The 20,400-nt window shown below is 44.2% G+C and overlaps 1 protein-coding gene across 1 annotated transcript in view; it reads left to right on the top strand.

Moving 5' to 3' along the window:
• The window catches only part of VWA5B1 (von Willebrand factor A domain containing 5B1), a 125,276-nt gene that overhangs the window by 76,771 nt on the left and 28,105 nt on the right, over positions 1-20,400 (top strand). Inside the window, exons 9-14 of the mRNA XM_075606050.1 lie at positions 7,996-8,106; positions 10,605-10,807; positions 11,710-11,824; positions 12,696-12,881; positions 17,028-17,208; positions 19,659-19,843. Coding sequence (XP_075462165.1) covers positions 7,996-8,106; positions 10,605-10,807; positions 11,710-11,824; positions 12,696-12,881; positions 17,028-17,208; positions 19,659-19,843 — 981 coding nt within the window. The remainder of the gene's footprint in view (positions 1-7,995; positions 8,107-10,604; positions 10,808-11,709; positions 11,825-12,695; positions 12,882-17,027; positions 17,209-19,658; positions 19,844-20,400) is intronic.

Here is a 20,400-nt window from a genome sequence, read left to right on the forward strand (position 1 = left end):
AGAAGCATAGACACATGATTCCCTAAAAAGAATCCCGCTTTATCCTTACACACCATCCCCGCATGTCCTCACTCTATTCAGCCAGATTTCCCCTCCACACAGACGGAAATATCTTTGTATTTTACATTTTTTCATTCGCAATATCTAAATATATCATTATTTTCAAAGAGTATAATATAATTAGCACCCAATGAAACTTCACACAAACCAGTAATTGAGTTGACAACAACTGCAGGGGAGCTGCCCATGGTGCTGAATCAGATAACGAGATAATAGAAGGGTTGCTTTATCTATTCTAATGGAAGCCGGAGACCCAGTTAATGCAGAAGACAGTCTCACCCCTTCACTCTCATGAGGAGCAATGCATTGCAGCTCAATTAGTAAAGTACTTCATGAAATACAGAGATGTGTCTGTTATAAAATGTATTTGAGGATATTTATTACAGTACTTAAAAAAAAAAAAAAAAGAGTATATATATATATATATAGTGCAGAATAAATGAGTTCTTCAGTATTAGGTGATACCTTTTTTATTTGTCCTATGACATTAATTGTTAGACCAAATAAAAAAAAATATATATATATAATATAATAATATATATATATAATGAATAGACGATACAGTTCTGTGTCTTCCGGCGATGTTACATTGAATAAAGCAAGCAAGGGTTTTACTTAAAAACAGTGTATCCTGGAATGTATCTGTGACTGAAGCCTATCCCTTCACCCTGTGCAGTATGCGATTTATGACTTCAGATGTTAAATAGTCCATGAATGTTAGTGCTGTAAGAGTGTATGTGTGTATGTATGTAAATATAAAGTTATAAAGCGCCAACAGTGTATACAGCGCTATACAAAAGGTGTGTGTGGAGTGGGAGTGTATATCAATGGTGTGGGTAAGTGTGGAAATGTAGGAAGGTGTTGCATTATTAAAAGTGTGTGTAGATACTATGTGGTCCCTGTTGGTATATAGGGTTGGAATTACAGAGTATTTGTATGTGTAAGAGACAGCTGTGTGTGCATACATATAGCACAGTATGTATAGACATGGCCTTTAGCACTCATGGGAAGAGAGTTCTCTTGTTTCAGTAGTGACTCATGAAACTGCGGTCTCGGTTTAGGCCACCGCTAAGTGTCCCGAACAGTTGCATACATTTGTATTCATGCAGCCATCTCTCTTTCAGTGTTCTAAGATTACCTTTGAGTATGGCCACCTTCAGATCGTTCATCTTATGGCCAGAGTCAGAGAAATGTTCGCCGACAGGACTGTCTCTTGTTCCGCGTGTGATGCTGTGGCGTGTGATGCTGTGGCCACAGCATCACACGTGGAATAAGACAGTCCTGTCGGCGAACATTTCTCTGACTCTGGCCATAAGATGAACGATATATATATATATCTATAGATATATATATCTATAGATATATATATATACATACATAATCATCATCCTCAGCCTTTGTGGATGAAGGCCTCCCCAATGATGTTCCAGGTACTACGTTATAGCCTCTCTTCTCCGCATTGCTCCAACAAATTTTCTGATTTAATCCTCCCATCTTATTTTTTGGTCCTCGTCTTGGTCTTTTTATTCTCTCTTAGAATCCAGTCAAGTACCATTTTTGTCCAATGATGGTCATTTCTTCTCGTGATATGACTGTCCCACTGCCATTTTAATTTCTTCCCCTTGTAATGATGTCACTGTTTTCTCTCAAACCCATTTATTCTTCTTCCTGTCTCTATGGGTAATACCCAGCATACATCCCTCCATACTTCTTTAAGTTGTCTGAAGCTTCTGAATTCGCATTTAGGATCCACGTTTCACATCCATACGTGAGCATGGGCAGAATACACTTGTTGAGCACTTTCCTCTTGAGGTGCAGTGGAAGATTTCCTTGAAAGATTGTCTTGTTTCTTCCAAATGGGCTTTATCCTATCATCATTCTCCTATTGTTTTTATTTGAAAGGTTACATCTATTGTTACTTGATGGCCAAGGTTGATATAGTCTTCAATGTCTTCTAGTTGTATTCCATTTATTTTGATGTGTGCAGTGTTGACACATTTGTTGAACATTACTTTGATCTGGCTGAGATTCATATGGAGGGCCACTTTCTTACTTGCTTTGTCGAGTTCTCTGATTTGTTGCTGGAGGTCTTCTGAACTTGTGACAAAAATAACAATATCATCTGCAAATCATAGATCATTCGACCATGAATTCCGACTCCTTTTCTTTCCCAATTCAATGTCTTGAATAATTCTTCAAGCGATATCGAAACATTTTTTTTTTAACATCCTAATTCCAAATCAGATGGATTAACTAAGGGATAGAAATAGTTAATTCCAGCAACAGAGGTGGGGATCGTTTTAACAAACGTCCTCATGAAACTTTTTGGATCAGCCAACTAACTACAAACCCTATAACCATCAGGGCTAAACTTGGAGATGAATATAGCAGCTTTTATCTAGAAAGTCATATACTGGAGTTTAAAAAAAAAATGAATTCATTATCAGCCTGCCTTTAAACTGCCTTTAAACTGTACGGGACCTTAGTACATAATGAATACGTAACATTCAACACTCGTCAACATTTTGGCAAATTAATTCATGCATCTGCTTTTTTTAAAGAGGATTTGAATTTCTAATTGATAATGAAAGTTAAATAATCACTTTTTTAAGATGATAGGATTTCTCCTTTATTAGGGTCCCAAGCCTGTTTCCAAAGAAATATACAGAGCATGAACAGCATTCGTCTAAGAAAATGCATTATACATTTTATAAACATGAATCACTTTCATTAAACGATGGTGTTGTTTTTATTCATTTTTTATTGTTGATATCATCATTATCATTATACACATTTATTACATTTTCTAAGTTTTTATTTCAAATGTTCAATTAATCGAGTGCCTGGTGAGATTTTACTTAACATATTTTCATGGGACAAATTTTGTGCATGTACTCATTGCTTATGAACACTAAGGGATGTTTATTGCTCCCCTTCTCCCTAGTATTGTAATTGCTTTAGCACACATGTGCACCATAGAGGATGACGGCTAGGCTAGTTAAGAGCCTCCCCTTAATCACTGCACTACTCCGGATGAAGCAGACAAAGGTCTGTGAAACGCACAGAGCTGAGCTAGTGGTGCAGAGATCGGGAGTGTGTTCCGAGTTCAGCCTGTGAGATCATTGCGTTATCATATCGGATAGTGCAGAGGGGCGCCAGCAACACCAGGCATTAGGGAAAACGCTTGTGAGGGGATCCCCCTATGCTAGAAGGAGGACGCGAACCTGCAACACGGAGGACCAATTCCTCCGACACACTGCAGATAAGCAGAGTTTAAAGACACTAGTTTGTCTGTGCTTTTCCTATACGTTTATACAGAGATATACTCACACCAAACAGGGGATACAGGGGGAATCCTAGCAGGCTGGGTAAGTGTATTACTGGCCTAGCATGTCCAGGGAACAAAGAAGCACGCAGTTACACTAGCACTCATACATTTCACAGACAATCAAAGGTTTACATTGGTAGCTTTATCAATGGTCCGTTGGGTACCGAAATGTAGATCATCCCTCTAAACCCCTGATAGCTTTATGAAGACCTGTGAGTGCACAGTGTTTTCCGATACTTGTAGATGTTAACCCCTCATTGGAGGACCCAGACAACTGCGACGAGATTACTGTGAGTGCCCTCTCTTCACATGTAGTATGTACCTTGGTTTACTGAGCTGATGGTGATGTCTGATGTTAAAACCAAGGAAAACTGTTCAAAGAGTTAATGAGCTTGGTTATACTGTTCCTTGGTTTTAATTACCTATTACAAGATATCTCAGAGCCACTCATATTTAGTGTAATTTGCATATAATTGAGAATCCCCGGTGCAGTAGCCCACAGTGTGGGCATAAAATGAAGGAGTGCAATTAGTAAATTGGGTTTGACGAAAGCAAGGAAAATCACGAGCAAATTGTCCTACTTTTCTATGAGAAGTGGAGAACCTATATTCTGCTATACACTATTGAACCGTCCCCTCTGAATGACCAAATAAGAGAGGCTGTAATTAGGATTGCCAGGTGTCCAGTATTGTATTTGGACACTGTCCAGTAAAAAATGAGAGATAATACAGGATATGTATGGTATTACCTCTCTAGACATAGTTACCTGACCGGCTTGGGGGGACTGCGAGATTTCCCTGAGCAGGGAGTGAGCAGAGCTGGTGCGAGGGAGCTGGGCAGCTTTCTCCATCCTGACTTGCCGCTGCTAGGTAATGCAGCCAATCAGAAGGAGGTGTTACAGGGCCTTGTGGTGGGGCCAAGTAGAGGAGGAAACAGCATGGAGCGGAGAGAGGTGTGTGTGTGTGTCTTGAGCATGTCACACCTTTCATAATTGTAATTCACAAACTGACAAAGACCAGGGATCATCTACCAAATATAAAACAAATACAAGAAAAACACTTTTCACTCGGTGTACAATGGACCTCTGGAACTCGCTGCCACTAAAGATGTCCATAAGAGAAATGCAATAGGATGTTAATGGAAATCTCCACTGATCCCTCCTTTCCTCCTATCAGGGGAGAGAGCAGAGAGCAGTGTCGACATTTCACTAACAGTTCCTATCCAAGCTAGATGCTTTCTGATTGTTTTATAATGAAATCCACATTTGAGCCCCAAGCCAAAATGATAGACATGCACCAGCCTATCTGTAATAGAAAATGTAATGTATTTTCAAAATGAATGTCGTGACTGCACTAAACATATTACTGGAATAATTGAAAATATAATTTTCTGTTCAGAAACGGCTATTGCTACATGTTGCATAGCATAGTTACCCTGAATATGACTTTACAGTTGCAAGTATCCCGTGGTTTGTTCTACAACATGATGATCGAAAAATCCATAATTAAAGTCACTGAATGCCTCTAGCACAGGGATGGCAAACTCCAGTCCGCAAGGGGCCACCGCTGGGTCAGGTGTGCAGGATATCCCTGCTTCAGTACATGTGGCTCAGTCAAAGACAAGTATAGCACAACACGGTGCCCTCACATGTCTTCATTGTAACGATGCTCGTCTTCCTTTCAAAGGAAGTTGCCAGGAGCAAAAATGGACGATCCAGCCACAGAGGGCGAGTAAGAGCAAAATCCCGAACCGGAATGTGAAAACCCGGAAAGGATTTTGCCAAACCTCATATTCATAAAGTGATGAGGTATTTATTGGTGATCTACGTTTCGGACAGCAACAGACCTTTGATAAAGCTGCCTTTTGCGGACTGAAACGTAGATCATCGATAAACACCTCGTCCCTTTATGAAGACCTGTGTGTACACGTTGATCAGCCCTTGTTGACCCACTGCGGTTACAGCCTCTCTTTTCTCCATTGCTCCAACAAATGTCCTAATATCATATTTCATCTTACTTTTGGTCGTTGTCTTTTGATATCCCCTGGAATCCAGTCGACTACCATCTTTGTCCAACGATGGTCATTTCTTCTTACATTATATATATGTGTGTTTTTGAAGACAGAAGCGCAAAAAACAGAAGCACCTTTATGGTGTAGTATTTTTAATTCTGTCAAAGACTGAGTGACTGATTAAACAAGCTGTACTGAAGCAGGGATAGCCTTAAAACCTGGCCAGTTGGTGGCCCTTGAGGACTGGAGTTGGCCACTCCTGCTCCGACATCTCTCCAAACGCTAACGGAGAAAGCACTGATGTAATAGCACCTGTTGGTTCACACTATGTGTGAGAGGGCATCAGGGGTGGACACCACACCAAATCAGCATGGCAGTTTGAAGAAAGGTACTGTAGTGTGTTGGGGCATCTTTAAGCTATTTCTTCTTTAAGGGGAATGTGTTATGGGGTCCTGTAAGTTTATATAAATTCTCAGCATCGAATAGGCAGTGAAGCATTTTCAATAGCCGTTTACATTTTCATTTTGTTTATTATCTTTAAGACTGTGTAAGATTTGTTTCTTTGATGTTTTCTTTGCATTACTGTTGGAATATATTATGAAAAGATTGTGTTGTAACAAGATTTAAAGGGGCAATCCAAGCCGTTTTTATTTTCTTATTTGTATGTATGTCTTCATTTATATAGCGCCATTAATGTACATAGTGCGTCAGAGCAGTAATACACACGACAATCATATAAATAACAAATAGTATAAATAACACATTATTGGAAAAAGTGCTTCAGACATAAAAGTAACATTTAGGAAAAGGAGACCCTGCTCCGAAGAGCTTATAATCTAATTGGTAGGTAGGAAGAACGTACAGAGACAGTAGGAGGGCATTCTGGTGAGTGAGTCTGCAGGGGGCCAAGCTTTATGTATCAGGTGTATAGTATTAGCCACGGTGCAACTCATATGCTTATTTAGCAGGTGTGTTTTAAGGTGGGTCATAAAGGTGGATAGAGAGGGTGCTAGTCTGATATTGAGGGGAAGGACATTCCAGAGGTGTGGGGCAGTCAGTGAGAAAGGTTTAAGGCGGGAGAGGGCTTTAGATACAAAGGGGGTAGAGAGAAGACATCCTTGAGCAGGACGCACGAGTCGAGATGGTGCATAGCGAGAAATTAGGGCTGAGATATAAGGAGGAGCAGAATAGTGTAAAGCTTTAAAAAGTGAGGAGGAGAATTGAGTGTGATTTGATACAGTAGGAAGGCAGGTGAGTGATTTCAGCAGGGGAGACGCTGAGACAGATTTAGGAAAGACTAAAGTGATTCTTGCAGCAGCGTTTAGGATAGATTGTAGGGGAGACAGGTGAGAGGCAGGAAGGCCGGACAGCAGGAGGTTACAGTAATCGAGACAGGAGAGAATGAGGGCTTGAGTCAGAGTTTTAGCAGTCGAGTAACAGAGGACAGGGCGTATCTTTGTGATATTGTGGAGGAAAAAGCGACAGGTTTCAGATACGTTTTGAATGTGAGAGGAGAATGTGAGAGAGGAGTCGAGTGTGACCCCTAGGCAGCGTGCTTGGGCTACTGGGTGAATGAGAGTACTTCCAACAGTAATGTGGAGGGAGGTAGTAGGGCCAGGTTTGGAAGTGTGAGGAGCTCTGTTTTTGCCATGTTGAGTTTAAGGCGACAGAGGGCCATCCAGGATGATATAGCAGAGAGACATTCAGAAACTTTGGTCTGTACCGCAGGTGTAAGGTCAGGGGTTGAAAAGTACATTTGTGTGTCGTGAGAATAGAGGTGATAGTTCTTTATATAGTATTGAAGCAGGGGGTCTCTGGAGCTGGACCCCATTCATTTCAGCTCCAGGGACCCCCTGCTTCGAAAGATATTATCCTCCAAAGGGGGCGCCGGTATCTCCTGCAAGTTTAAAGCTCCTGCATCACGTGGGCCAATAGGAATCCGCACCGGATGATGTCACAGCTTCCTACTGGCCAGCATTATCTCCGGAACCAGGGGGTCCCCGAAGCTGAAATTAATGGGGTTCAGCTCAGGAGACCCCCTGCTTCAATCCTGTGTATATATATATTTTTAATAATAGTGGGGAAAAAATGGCCTGCTTGGATTCCCTCTAAAAGACTAGTTATTAAAGTTACTGCAACAACTTCTGCTGCCACCGAAGCAGCCAGTAGCCAATATATGAAAGGTTCTATCACTTTCAGATCCCATGCAGAGGGGGCTTTAAAACACAACCTTCACAAAAATCTTCACAGGGTGCCCACGTCTTCCAGCGGTAACAGGTACCCTGTGACATAGCACTGCTTAGAAAGTATGGGCCTCGCGCCATTATTTTGGACCAGCAATTTAATTGTTCCCTTAAGCGTTTTTACCTCCTGTTCATGAGGGGTAATGATCAGAGTCTCTGAAAGACCAAATTGCCCCGGAGTTATATTCAAATATAGCCTGTTTCTTTATTTTTGAAGGTTTAAATAAATCCCCCAGCTCCCTAAGTGAGACGAGGGAGCTGTGAGGTCTAACAAATGCAGCCTGGCTGACTGATTTCTCCTATTTGCAGTCAGACAGCGGTGTCCTGGTGACCTCTTTGCTCTTGTGCCCTCAGGATGCCATGCTGGTTATTCTGAAGAGCCTCATGCCAACCTCTCTGTTCAATATCATTGGATTCGGCTCAGCCTTCAAGACCCTGTTCCCTTGCAGCCAGAGCTATAATGAGGTGCGTATGATGTCACATGTCACATGACAGACAGCTGCCCTTCATTTAAGTTAGGGCTGTTCCTACCAACGAGATGTTGGGGGTTATTGATTAAACTGCCACAGTGCTGACTTCAATGAGAGCTTGTGTGTGAGGGACATCTCCGAGCTACATGTATGGCTTTAGAGACCTTAGACCTTAACCAAACCTCTGACCATTGCTCTTCAGCCCCTAACACCAGGAATTCTGTCATTTTTTTCACTGTGATCTCTCTGCTACTGTGATTATATGGTTTTATTGGGTGACAACTTCATGGGACCTTGAGCATAGTACAGTACTTGATCTCCTTACACCTCAGGTCCCAAACATTAGATTGTAGTATGAATGTTCTGGATGTGCAAAGAGTAGACCTTAAAGAGACAATCCCTCCTGGGAACATAGTTTACCAATGGCAGTGATACTGTATGTTTAAGGGATTACATGGGGTTGATGTATGCCTTCTTTACCCAAATCTGACACCTATTAGTATTTTTAATATAATTTAGTTTGTAGACATGGTGACATGGCTTTATCCAGCTGTCCCTTTTGTCTGATGTACGTGTATGTGTGTGTGTGTGTGTGTGTGTTTGTACAGCCAGAGACCCCCTCCCCACTTCTATCCTTATCTTTATTGGGTCTCTAGTGCAGGGGTGCTCAACTCCAGTCCTCCACACCCCCCAACAGGTTGGGTTTTATGGATATCCCAGCTTCAGCACAGGCGGAACAATCAGAGACTCAGTCTTCGTCTGCACCACCTGTGCTGAAGCAGGGATATCCTGAAACCCCGACCTATTGGGAGGTCTCGAGGACTGCAGTTGAGCACCAATGCTGTAGTAGAGTAATGTATATGCACTGTGATCACAGCATGACCTATGTATTGTTAGAATATTTGAATACCGAGAACCAGGTCCCCCTGGCAGTGAAGGGGTTAGTGGTGGACCATGCCTGCCCCACGCTGCTCCAGCACTCAAGATGCTATATGTAAAATTTAGGGTGTGCCTTTGTGGAGGAGCAGTGCCATCTGCTGTTTAATTTTGGGGGCATCAGTTGTGATCAAGTGAATGCTACGTTTACTCTGCTAACCCCTTTACTACTACGGTTTCCCCTTTTCCAATGCTTCTCTCTTTTCCCCCGAAAAGCACACATCTTAAATGTGACCCAGAGAAAAAATATATTTGACGTGTTTTTATTTATTTCCCTCGACGGTTTCATTTTCTTTACTATTATTTAAACGCAGAAATGAATTTCCTATCAAATACAGACAGGAATGGCTTCTTTCGAACCCTATCTCTACTTACCATTGGGGAATATGGTGGCTCAACCTGTGCTGAAGCAGGGATATCCTGAAAACCTGACCTGTTGGTGGCCCTTGAGGACTGGAGTTGCCCACCCCTGTCATACAGCCAGGCCCCCTCTCCACACATCTCCTTAGAGCACCAGGGTGCCAGGGCCCGTCCGGCACTCACCATCACGTGACAGGTTTCCGAACAAAATGGAGGTTTAAGGAGGCCGCCACGGATGATGTTGCGACTTCCTGTTGGCCCGCATGTTGCAGGAGATTTAAATCTCCATTTTGTTTCCCCTGCAGGGGGATGGTACAGCAGGCCCTTTCTGAGATAACCATCCCGGGACAGGGGATCCCTGGCTATGCACAAACATTTTTTTTTTATTGTAGGCTGAACCATTCTTTTAACTTTATTGGCTCTCTGACAAGAACAAGGCGGGATAAAGGGGAAAGAAAACACTTGATTGACAAACACTGCCCCAATCAGAGGCCCCCAAGGAGTTCACCTTTAAAGATCTCAGTCTCTGTTTCCTCACGGGTTAATGTCCAGCTTCTGGTAAAGATTCAGCAACACTTTGGTATAGATACAATGGCTGCAATGCACAAAGCAGTGACAAGTGTTTTTAAGTGAGATAAATGCTTTTATGGCGCAATATTACGTGCAGCACGATTCACAAAGCAGTGATAACACTGCAGGATCGCGCTTAAAAGGCTTTTTTTTACCACCAAATCACAGTCACTGATAAAAAAAGTTGCGCCATAAATTGCGCCATAAAGGCATTTATCTCACTTAAAAACACTTATCGCTGCTTTGTGCATAGCCCCCAATGTCACTGATATCTTAGTAAAAGGATCTTGTTACTTCCAGCTGGTTACTATGTGAGCACTTGACAGGACTTTGAAAGGGACATTCCTGCCATAATTAGCTCACACTGTTATCCTACAGTCTTATCTACAGTAGCTGACAATGTACTCTGCACTTTACAGTAAAACATGACAAAGGACTTTCCTAAGACCAGAGCCAGGCCGAAACCTTGATGCTAACCCAATAAACACACATTTGTAATACACGGGAGTGCCTGCATTTTATAGTTATTCATGCTGATACTGTCAATTCTACCAGTCTGGAGACCACCTGTGGCTGGTGTTGTATTGGTGGATGCACCTTCTTCACTCCATATGTCTTCTTTTGTAGGAAAGTTTGGCCATCGCCTGTGACAGCATCAAGAGACTTCGAGCCGATATGGGTGGAACCAACGTCTTATCCCCTCTCAATTGGATTATCCGGCAACCGGTGTGCCGGGGGTACCCACGCCTGGTCTTCTTACTCACCGACGGTGCCGTCAGCAACACCGGCAAAGTGATAGAGCTGATCCGGCACCACTCATCCTTCACTAGGTAAGGCTAAGGCCCTGGTAACTCCGCTGCAACGCGCGCCCGCGAGATTGGCGGCGCGTGCAGCCAATTCCCTGGTCTGCAGCTCACTGCTGGAAGAGAGTCCGGGGGGGGCGTGGCGGGGGCGCGGCCATGACATCACCCGACAGGTTTGCCCTCATTAGCTGAACCGCCGGGGGACGTGCCATATCGCTCGTTGCGAGTCCTGCTCTCAATTCTATTGAGAGCAGGAGCAACTCTCGCCCCAGCGCTGCAGCCCCCCTCGCAGCGGGCCCGGCGTCATTGAGGGGGGGCTCTCGTCCGTGCAGCGTCCGCCACAGCGGACGCTGTAGTAGGCAGCCGGGTCAAGTATGGACGACGACTTGTGGGTGAGTCACCAGCTTCTGTCTCATACACAAAGTGAAAGAACGGGCGTCAGTGGTCTGTGGGATCACGAAGAGTATTTCCTTACGCATCAGCAAAATAAAAGTCAGGGGTGCAGCTATGTCATGGGATACAGACGGGAGGAGAAATGAGTTGGGTTTTCTTGGCAAGCAAGTTATGGTTTTCAAAGGTTACTGAGCGGTTACACGGCTGAGCAGCTTTCCAGTGCACAATCAGGGCAGAAATGCAATGTGATCAAGGTGCCCATTAGGTTCCACTTTCAATGGCGACGTTTAACCGCTTTGTAGCCAAAGTGGCACCAATGCACTGCGGAGCCAGTAGATAACAATAATTCGATGAAAAGATGTGTCATGCTTTTACTTTGTACCTGAAACAACACTCACTTAACCTAATGTATCCGGATGTTAAATGAGGAGCTTTGCCCTATCCCTGGTCCATTCCTGGCACACATTAAGGTGTGACGTCTCGTGGTATGACGCGTGTGATGTGTGGGTTGACGTGCAGCTTCTTCCGTCTTGCAGGTGCTATAGCTTTGGAATTGGGCAGAACGCCTGCCGGCGGCTGGTACAAGGGGTTGCAAGCGTATCCAAAGGGAGTGCGGAATTCTTGGTGGAGGGGGAGAGGCTCCAGCCTAAGGTATGTGCAGTGAGATTAATTTCGGAGATACCGCCTGTGCTATAATGCAGGGGGTGCACAACTCCAGTCCTCAAGACCCCCCAACAGGTCAGGTTTCAGGATATACCTGCTTCAGCACAGGCGGCTCAATCAGTTAAGCCACCTGTGCAATTGAGCCACCTGTGCTGAAGCAAGGACTGATTGAGCCACATGAGCTTAAGCAGGGATATCCTTAAAACCTGACCTGTTGGGTTGTCTTGAGGACTGGGGTGGAGAACCCTTGCTCTAATGACTCTTCTGTAAGTCAGGCACTATGAGAGGAGTCCCTTATCTTTATGGCAGCAGGAATACCTCTTCAAGGCACCTGTGAGGAGGATTTAATTCCAAGACACCAATGGGTCACTTCCTCTATCTTGTGCCTATTGACAGCAATCCCTCATGTTGGCTGCAGTAAGGATCTGTTTTGGGGGGTGCCATATGAGGGGTGCTCACATTGTAGGTACCAGTCTTGTTATTTAAGAGTTAATATTAATTCATTACATAGTTAAGTCAATTGATGTTCAAAGTGACGGCCGTGCTAAGATGCAGAATAGGGAGGATCAAAGTGACTGAGTTAAGGGTCCTGGGAGGTTCCTTCAAAAGAGAACTAGCAATTAGTAAATTATACTATTTGAATGTAGAGGGATAATTACCTCCAAACTACAAAAATAAAACAAAATAACAAAAGAGCACCAGATTTCTCAAAGAAAACGATTGAATTGCTTTAATTAGGATTTGTACCCCTTCGATTAGATCAAGTCTGATTTTGCTACATCATCCCCTGCTATTCCGGCCCCTCGTTCCACGCGGTGAAATCCTCGCCCCCTCACTCTTGGGCTGTGCTTCCTTGCAGATGTTACAGTCCCTGAAGAAGTCGATGGTCCCTGTTCTGAGTGATGTCACTGTGGAATGGGTGTTCCCGGAGAGCTCAGAGGTCCTCATCTCACCTGTGAGCTCCAGTTTTCTCTTCCCGGGGGACCGGCTGGTGGGCTACGGTGCGGTGTGCAATACATCTCGGTACCTCTCCGACCCTCGTTCTGTGAGTCCAGCGATGGCGCTCTAACGCTCTAACGCTCTAACGCTCTAACGCTCATGCATGTCTCCAGTGCTCAGGCTGGGACGTTACTGAGCGGCACCGAATGTCACCACTTTGTAATGTGCATTTCTTTTCTCTTAATCAAAAGAGGCCAGTTGTAGAATAGTCAGCAGAACAAGTAGCATTTGCACTGTTAGGCCGAGTCCATGGTGGGTGCTATCTTCGGCGATTTGTACGCTCTAATTGGACGCGACAAGGGAGCGTGGCGTGGGCGTGATGTCACAGGAGCTGGTTCGCCCTCATTGTGCGAACCGCTCACGTGACCCGGCAGTCACGCTAGGAAACAAATGTATTTGTTTCCTCGCGCATCGCGAGCGCCGGCGCTTCTGGTCACGCACTCTCAGGACCGCCTCTTAGAGGCGCATAATTTTGATCGCTCCGCGAGCACAGTAGCTCTAGTTGTCGCGATAACCATGGACGCGGCCGACGACTGAGCCACTGATTGAGTCACCTGTGCTGAAGCAGGGATATCCTGAAAACCTGGCCGGTTGGGGGGGTCTTGAGGGCAGGAGTTAAGAACCCCTAACATATGCAGTGTTCACAAAACCTGATTATTAGTAGTATTGTTACTATCACAGCCCATTTTTAGGGGAGTTTTTCATACTGATCCGATCTGGATTTCTGTACATGTTAATACTTTTATTGCCTTTGCTTTTTAAACACTAAAGGATTTGAGCTCATTAAACTGTACACACACGTAAATCTCTTTTTTGGGCTTTCTGTAGCCTTGTCTCTGTCTTACCTTGGGTTGTCGTGGCATTGTTATTTTACAATAAATGCTTTTAGAATTAGTGTCTAATGAGCTTTTACCAATTGTTTAATGGAATTATGCTCTCCTACAATTAATCACAGTACCACTCCTTATGTCGCTACTTACACCCGTACAGCTCTCTCCTTCTACCCCTTCATATCTACACTATCTGTCTGTGGCCCACAGCTACCAAGGGGTCACATATGAGTGGGAGTAAAGGAATGCTAAAGCTTAGCCCCTTCTGTGTATCTGTGCCTATCCATCCATCCATCCAACTATCCATCAATACATCTCTCCCCTCTCTCCTCTCTCCCTCCCCTCTCTCCCTCCCCTCTCTCCCTCCCCTCTCTCTCCTCTCTCCCCTCTCTCTCCTCTCTCCCCTCTCTCTCCTCTCTCCCTCCCCTATCTCCCCTCTCTCTCCTCTCTCCCTCCCCTATCTCCCCTCTCTCCTCTCTCCCTCCCCTCTCTCTCCTCTCTCCCTCCCCTCTCTTTCCTCTCTCCCTCCCCTCTCTCTCCTCTCTCCCGTTTCCGCCTTTTCTAACCAAGAAACAGAGAAAAGCGCCTGGCACCAGATGATGTTAATTTGCATTAATTCATGTCCAATTCCTTTCTCCTCCGGTAGCTCCTCCTATTTATTTATAAAATGTTTTACCAGGAAGTAATACATTGAGAGTTAACTCTCGTGTTCAAGTATGTCCTGTACCAGCAGTGGCCAACTCCAGTCCTCAAAAGCCACCAATAGGTCTGGTTTTATGGACATCCCTGCTTCAGACCAGGTGGTTCAGTCGTTGATTGAGCCACCTGAACTGAAAACCTGACCTGTCAGTGGCCCTTCAGTACTGGACTTGGCCACCTCTGTCCTATAGCAACTATCAAAAACACTTACTGGAGCTAAGCCCTTTCATACATTGACACAGAGTCAAAATGACACCATTTGCACCTGCATGTCCCACTTTGCCACATCTCCCTTTTCTGAGATACTAATGTCACAGTAATCCAATGTTCCATTAATTGCCATACAAACTGAATAAGCCACAAAACGATGATCAAAACCTTTTGAAAGCTAAAAATAGTTATGGTTGGGGAACAATGCTGCATCACAATATGTTATGGGGTTTAGTTCCAAATATATATTTGGGGGTATTGTCCCATAACTACATGTGCTACTGTACATACAGTATATCCCTCTGCTGATTGTAGTCGCGTGCTTCTAAACGCTTCCACAAAAGGAGTAGTGTCTATTATGTGGCCAAAGAAAACAAACAATACAATTAATGCCGATCCCATAACATTTCAGATATTGTCAATCCCCGAGAGTCTTGGAAACTAATGACCTTTAATGAAACAAGCGCAGTGACAGAATAAGGCTTTCATCTGTCGAGGAGAGGTCAGGCCTGTGGAAAACTGGTCCTTCATTATCCAAGAAGGAAGAGAAATTGTAACGACTGTTTAATTGTTCATTTAAAAACAACAACAACAACATAGTGATGTTCAGAGATCAGACGTATACAACCATCTGACCTCTATCACCATCTGACCTCTATCACCATCTGGCCTCTATCACCATCTGGCCTCTATCACCATCTGGCCTCTATCACCATCTGGCCTCTATCACCATCTGAACTCTATCACAATCTGACCTCTATCACTGCCTACTAGTCACAAAGGAGCTTTTTCAGTAAGATGCGGTAGAGCAGGATTGGCCAACTCCAGTACTCAAGGGCCACCAACAGGTTAGGTATTAGGGATATCCCTGCTTCAGCACAGGTGGCTCAATCAGTAGCTCAGTTGACTTGAGGACCAGAGTTGGCTACCCCTGCGATAGTGTCCTAACGGCGCTGTCAAAGTTTACTTAATAAGCTCTAGATACCCCCCACCTCTGACATACCATACCTGATCATTGGAAGGGTCTTTCTAAACTAGTCTTGTCCTGTCTTTGTTTTTAAAACCAGAGACAGAACATGAAACACAGACAGAGCACTGTCTGTGTTTCATGTTCTGTCTCTGGTTTTAAATATATGTATTGCCATGCTCAGTAGCACTCCTCTGTGACACTTTTATGCTTATATATATGTTGTGGTTAATTTGGGGGTTTAATATGAGCTTGCAGGTGTCCTGTATGTTTTACCTGTCTTTGTTTTACCTGATTCCTGTTCTTTGCTGGACTTGGGAACAGACATAAACACCATTATTCTTTCTTATCATTATTTTTGCTAAATAGTTTGCATAAATAGCTATAAATTCCAAATTACATGACATTACGATTATTTTTCCCCATCAAATTGACATTTTACCCATAATCCGAAACCAATAGACAAGTTTTTGCGAAACAATTTTTTTTAGAATCAAACCCAAAACATGGGGTTAAGTGTTTAATCTAATTATTTAATTATTATTAACGATACTTTCACTTGTGTTTTATTTTCTGTTAAAAAAAAAATAATTCATCATGTATTGGTTTTATTTCTTGTTTTGGATTCATAACAAATCATGGAAGTGACTCCAAATAAGCAGTTTTTTTTTTTAATCTTTGGGAAAAACGTTTGCGAATGTGAAACTTTTCTAAATGAATAAGAAGCAAAAAGATGACACTGCGAGTGTTGCCATTACCCAGAATCCCTGGGTGCAGTGGAAGCACTGTATGCTGGGAGATTATGGGGAAAGGCAGGTTGCAGACCTGTCTGAGACATGTGCTTGTGCTCACAAGTGGTATTTTGCTCCCGAACTCAAAAGTCGGCCCAGTTTAGCGTTTCTTGATTTAGGATTTGTTTCGAAATTTGACTCGAACCTCGGAACGAAATTTGAAGTTTGTGACATTCGGATTTCAAACCTGCGCCCCTGTCCATCTGCTACATCAGATATGTCCGTATCATTTGTATAGCACCAACAATGTACCAAGCACTGTACAAAACTAAAACACACGGGGGGGGGGGGGGATAAAGTGCTAACAATGTGGATAAGAGCAGCAAGTAAATAATAACATAAGGCAAAGGGAAGAGCTGCCCTGAAGAGCTTACAGTCTTTTTTAAGCCATGGAGCAGTTATCAGGATTTCTCCCAGATCAGGGGTGGCCAACTCCAGTCCTCAAGGGCCACCAACAGGTCAGGTTTTCAGGATATCCCTGCTTCAGCACAGGTGGCTCAATCAGTGGCTCAGTCTTCGACTGCACCACCTGTGCTGAAGCAGGGATATCCCTCAAACCAGTCCTGTTGATGACCCTTGAGGATTGTAGTTGGCCTCCCCTGTCCCAGATGTTTCACTGCCTCAGACTTCTGCACTTCTATCCCATCCCTGTACTGACCCCGTGCTTCTTATCTGTGCGGTGTCTCCCTCTGTAGGACAAGAGGCGGCGTTACAGCATGATGCACTCGCAGGAGTCCGGAAGTTCTGTATTCTTTCAGTCCCTGGAAGAGACCTCAGTGAGCGGAGGCACAAGAGGTCACGATGTCAGCCTATGTTCGGAGCAGAGCTCAGAAATCCCGGGTGTCAAAGAGGAGCCAACTGGAGACCCCTCCGCCGGTTGGTGCTAACTGTGCCTCAGATTGTACATATATTTGTTCAATTTCCGGTTGCAAGCCTTTTCTCTTGCACTGTAGATGTTTGGATACCATTAAATGACCACACTGTGCTATCTGTATAGTCTTGCATACTGCCTGACAGTAGATTATTATCACATGTTTGCCTAGAGGGTTTGTACCCACTGTACCCTAGTTGAGTCTGGTTTGCAGCCACTACCAGTGACTACACCACATAGAATCCATGTCTGCAGCGTAAATACAGTATATGACATGTAACAGCTGATTGAATAAAGCAGGTTTAGGGAAGACAGGCGGACACGCTGACATGCGTATGGGTATACCATGGTTGATGTACTTTGTACAGGTTTATGTCACCTTTTAACCCCCGATAAGATAACTGTGTCCCCTTTTGTACTGTAATTTGACAATATTTTAATAATTGTAGTAGGAATTTGGTATCAAATAATAAGTTCCTTAGGAAACATACTGTATAAGTTCTTTGCATATAAGTTCCTTATGGAACATATAGTCAGCGGCGGTGCTACCTTACAAATGGACTCAGTGGCCACTTGTTTCCTCTATCCCAGCTCCGATCGCTGCAGTTCAGGGTCCCCTTCCCACATGCCCAACCAATCGGGCCCCCCACCCCCGACCCCCCAACCCTTGCCACCTCATCAAGTCATTGGCCCCGGTAACATCAGGTTTAGAGCCACTTCTACATATACTGTGACATCTTGTACCTGCAGGTATTAATTAGTGGTACATGTACTCCTGGACATTGCCACTTACTATCCCTCGTGTATTTGACATCCTCGATGTCAGTAGTGCTCAACTCCAGTCCTCAAGACCCCCCAACAGGTTGGGTTTTAAGGATATCCCAGCTTCAGCACAGGTGGCTCAATCAGTCCCTGCTTCAGCACAGGTGGCTCAATAAGCGGCTCTGTCTCTGACTGAGACAACAGTGCTGAAGCTGGGATGTCCTTAAAACCTGACCTGTTGGGGGGTCTTGAGGGCTGGAGTCGGAACACCCCTGCTCTATGTCACATCCGAAAAAGATTTAGCAAATCACTCCACAGAGGTATCTCTTGAGGATGAAAGAGCTGAGTGTCTCTGACGTCTCTTAGATCTTCAATGGAAATAAATCATTCAAGGACTTGTATTACATTTTACATGGCGTGACCCACAAGATTGCACCCACTGATGGGAATTCGGCTATTACAGGTTGATAGGATACATTGAAGTGGTCACAATGTATAGTCATATTAAACCATTTTTTTTTTGCCAAAAGGATTTGTAGACAAACAGAAAAATTCTATTCAAATTATGCTATTAAAAAAAATTCCTACAATATTTTCCACACCTAATCCCAAACTTGTGCTTTGCTAATGCAACAGTGCTTTGGTAGAGATGCGTATATTAAGGTTTTTATGAAATGTTTTGCTCACGTCTGGGATGGTCCCACGTTAGAATACAGTTCCTGTTAGTATTTCTGTCTGCTGTTCTTTTGGGACATCAATGAGACGCTGTGAAAAGAAAGTTAATTGCAATAAACTTGACAAAACAAAATGTAGTAGGAACTTCAGGTAACAGCCTCACAATCTCAAGTGCGCAGAATATAGTGTGTCCGTGTGTGACCCTAGTGTGACAAGAAGACAGGCTGCTAATTCCACAGTCCTCCATGGTCTTACAGCACAGACCTCTGTCAGCAGATATGCACAGGTCAGTTACAATCATTGTTCTCATCCTCGGGGATAGACTAATGGGAACATACAGTAACTCACAACAAACTTGTTGGCCAAACCGCACAGGCTTGTAATAGATAAAAATGGGGAAATTGTTATGGCGGGTTTGGATCGGCCGCAGATCGTCCCGTTCCTTTGGTCCGCGGATTTCTGCGAATCAATCTCAAAAAGGGCGATCTGCCTTTTTCTAATTTTTAATTAATTTAATTAATTTAATTTGGCAATCCAATCTGCTGATTCTGCCATCTGGATTTTAAGAATACAATCCGCAGTTTGGATTCTTAAAATCCACCAGCGGATGGCGGGGCATCGTGGGGCATCGCGGGTTGGATTGGTAAAATCCACCAGCGGACTGTATCTAACGGTGGTTTTTGATTAATCCGGACGGGTGGAAACTGCAACGGATTGTACCCCATGGCACGGATATGGAATGGAAAGCCGCGGGAAATTCCACGCCGCGGATTTCGACAGTTTCGCCCCATCTCTAGTAACAGGACCTGCTCCCTACCATCCTGTATTTCTAAAGTTTGGTCCACTCTTCCCCTGTTCTTCTTCTGTCAATTTTCCTTTCAAATATCATTGCAGCAAAAGTTAAGGTATCAAGAGCAGTCATCATGTACGAAGGCCATGTTGGGAGTGGTTAGAGTCTTCTGTAATAAGTGGTTTAGAATATATTATTGGGTCACTGTGTGTCATATTCTCATTGCAGTGACTGATCCTGGGTTCCAGCGCCGAGCGTACAGCACCAGTCAAATTGATGACCATGTGCCCACACAGAGGTTCCACACCGCCAGTGACCCCAGCACAGCACAGGAGAAGAATCCACTGTGTAGGGTACAAATACAGGACTTAACATGTCCAGACAGCCCAAGCTCTGGCAACGATGACCCACAGGTACCTGGTCTGAAACCTCTAACACGTAGGTCCCTAGTCTTTAACTCTGTAACCAGAGCCGGTTCAGCCATTAGGCCAATGAGGCGGCTGCCGCCCTATTGAGGAGATTTCCACTATCTCCCAGAGCAGCGATGTTGCTTGGGTGCTGAGCAGTTTCCTCCAACCTGGTTGGCTGCTGCTGTGTAATGCAGCCAATCAGGAGGAGGTGTAAGGAGCCTGGGGGTGGGGCTAAGCATATAGCGGATAGAGGTGAGGCTGTCTGTCTCTGGCCTGTGTGTCCTGTTCTTTGTCATGTGTGTGAGTGTGTGCGTCTTGGTGTGTGTGTGTCCTGCTCTTTTGTGTGTGTGTTTTCTGTGGCTGTCCTGTGTGTATTTGTTCATTTTTGTGTGTGTGTCACGGGGAGAGAGAATGAAAGAGGGGGGGGGGGAGAATTACAGAGAAAAAGGGAAGAGTATGACAGAGGGGGGAGAGAATGATAGAGAGGGGGGGGGAGAGAATTACAGAGAGAGGGGGAGAGAGAATGACAGAGATAAGGGGGATAGAATGATAGAGAGAGG

The sequence above is a fragment of the Ascaphus truei genome, chromosome 6 (genome assembly GCF_040206685.1).
Source record: "Ascaphus truei isolate aAscTru1 chromosome 6, aAscTru1.hap1, whole genome shotgun sequence".
Taxonomy (NCBI): Eukaryota; Metazoa; Chordata; class Amphibia; order Anura; family Ascaphidae; genus Ascaphus; species Ascaphus truei.